This window comes from Malaya genurostris, chromosome 1, assembly GCF_030247185.1.
Source record: "Malaya genurostris strain Urasoe2022 chromosome 1, Malgen_1.1, whole genome shotgun sequence".
Lineage (NCBI taxonomy): Eukaryota > Metazoa > Arthropoda > Insecta > Diptera > Culicidae > Malaya > Malaya genurostris.
In genome coordinates this window covers 115,673,088-115,675,430 of record NC_080570.1, presented here as the reverse complement: position 1 = coordinate 115,675,430, position 2,343 = coordinate 115,673,088, and the positions used below count along the sequence as shown (strand labels likewise).

Genomic DNA, 2,343 nt, shown 5'->3' with positions numbered 1-2,343 from the left:
TTGGAGTCCGCATTGTTTAAATGGTACTGTTTTACTATTTTTGACAATTCGAAATAAGCATGTACCGTTTGTCCGATATTGAATGCATATTTCGCTATCATCACTGCCCGTCCGGCTGTTCGCGAATGGTGGAGCAGAAAGTTCAAACATCGTAGCAAACATAAAACCACTCTTTGGCGATACTTCCGCTGCTGTCGATTCATTGTTTACAATTTAAAAAACAATAGTCCAGAAAAATTACCTACACCTACCTAGCACCGAATGGTAACCGTCATGTGCGTATTCCCTAACAGGGCCGACGGATTCGGTGCCCGAACGTATCGCACGATTCTACTGCATTCACACACTCGTTTGTATTCGCTTAGTCGTTCGCTCGTTCTACCTGCTTTAGAAAAGTGCACATTAGAAAAAATGGCTGAAACCGCTGTTGACGTATCGGCCGCAGCTCCGGTTGCTGCTTCACCGGCCAAGGCACCGAAGAAAGCCAAAGCCGCCAAGGGAGAAGCCAAAAAACCGAAGAAGCCATCGACACATCCACCAGTCAATGACATGGTAGTGGCTGCCATCAAGACGCTGAAGGAACGCAACGGATCTTCGCTGCAGGCCATCAAGAAGTACATCGCCGCCAACTACAAGTGCGACGTCGCCAAGCTGGCCCCGTTCATCAAGAAGGCCCTGAAATCTGGCGTCGAGAAGGGAAAGCTCACCCAGACCAAGGGTTCCGGTGCATCCGGCTCGTTCAAAATCAAAGCCGGTGCCAAGCAACCGGCTGGCGAGAAGAAGCCGAAGAAGGCTGCTGCCAAAAAACCGAAGAAGGCTGCCGGAGAGAAGAAAAAGGTTGCCAAGAAACCCGCTGGCGAGAAGAAACCGAAGGCCAAAAAGCCTGCAGGTGAGAAAAAGCCGAAAGCCGCCGCTGCAAAGAAGGCTAAGGCAGCACCAGCCAAGGCCGCCAAGAAGGCTGCTGCACCGAAGCAGAAGGCCACCAAGCCATCGAAAGCCGCTGCCAACAAGCCCAAGACCCCGAAGCCAAAGAAGGCCGCGCCAGCCAAAAAAGCTGCCCCGAAGAAGGTGGCTGCCAAGAAGTAAATTGACCCATCGTCAGTCAGTCATCATCATCATGTCGAATTCTACCGTTCTTATTTCGACGGTGTTCAACAAAACAGTCCTTTTCAGGACTACCAAAAAATCCATGCAAAGAATTAATCGATATTTCCTACTTCGCTCGCTTTTGGGTAGTCCGCTTCAACAAAACTGCACAGTAAGAAAAAAAAAAAAAGTATGCTTTTATCCATCACAGCAGCACTACTTTCTGAGCGTGTGCTTCACCGACACGCTATAGTGGATAAATTGGTGCGCAGCCATAGAGCCGACCCCGCTGCTACGCGCATGCTTCTCTTGTAGTACAATCAAATATGTTCGTTCGCTCAGTCGGTAAGCAGCGACGAAAGGATCGGTAGGTGATCAAATGAAAATGCGGACGGATTATGCACGATGATTGATGAAGTCCGTTCGTAAAAATCTAGCTTGCGAAAATTCATCAATAAAAATGGTTGATGTTTTTGTTCCCAATTATATTTGTATTTTAAAACTATCCCAGTTTTCCTTTTCTTGGAAAATGAATGCCGTTATAGTTTCCATTTAGTGTAGAGCCAGTTCGGACACGGTATCGCTCTGTACGCGGTTTTTCGTATAATCATATTTAATTTAGTAGCTTGACTCTCCAGACGATTGTCGTTTTCATTCAACCAACCTTGCTTGATCGGTAAAAAAAAAATAAATCTATTCTCCAGCGCAATCGACCACCGACCATCGACTTTTCACTTGTAATGTGGGAAATTATCCTAGAAGCTATGGAAAAAAAAACAAGTCTTATGGCGCTTGCATGAGTAAATATGATTGATCGATAGTAAAATAGTAAATTTCTATAAGTTCTTTATCAGAAAATTGTGGTCGTCCTGAAAAGGACGTTTTTTCGATTGGTTTCAGTGCGAATCAAGTGCAATTTAGGCCTTCTTTTCGGTTTTCTTCGGGAGCAACACTGCCTGGATGTTTGGCAGTACACCGCCCTGTGCGATGGTAACTCCGGAGAGCAGTTTGTTCAACTCCTCGTCGTTACGGATGGCCAGCTGCAGATGACGAGGGATGATTCTCGTTTTCTTGTTGTCACGGGCAGCGTTACCGGCCAATTCCAGCACTTCGGCGGCCAGGTATTCCATCACTGCCGCCAGATAGACCGGTGCACCGGCACCGACACGTTCGGCGTAGTTTCCTTTCCGAAGCAGACGGTGGATTCTGCCTACTGGGAACTGCAGACCAGCACGGTTCGAGCGGGACTTTGCCTTT

General features: G+C 47.3%; 1 protein-coding gene across 1 annotated transcript; it reads left to right on the top strand.

Moving 5' to 3' along the window:
- The first annotated feature begins 411 nt into the window (after nucleotides 1-411).
- LOC131427695 (histone H1B-like) lies at nucleotides 412-1,086 on the top strand. Its single transcript, XM_058591126.1, has one exon. It carries the CDS (start codon nucleotides 412-414, stop codon nucleotides 1,084-1,086), a length of 675 nt encoding a protein of 224 aa, XP_058447109.1.
- Nucleotides 1,087-2,343: the final 1,257 nt, after the last annotated feature.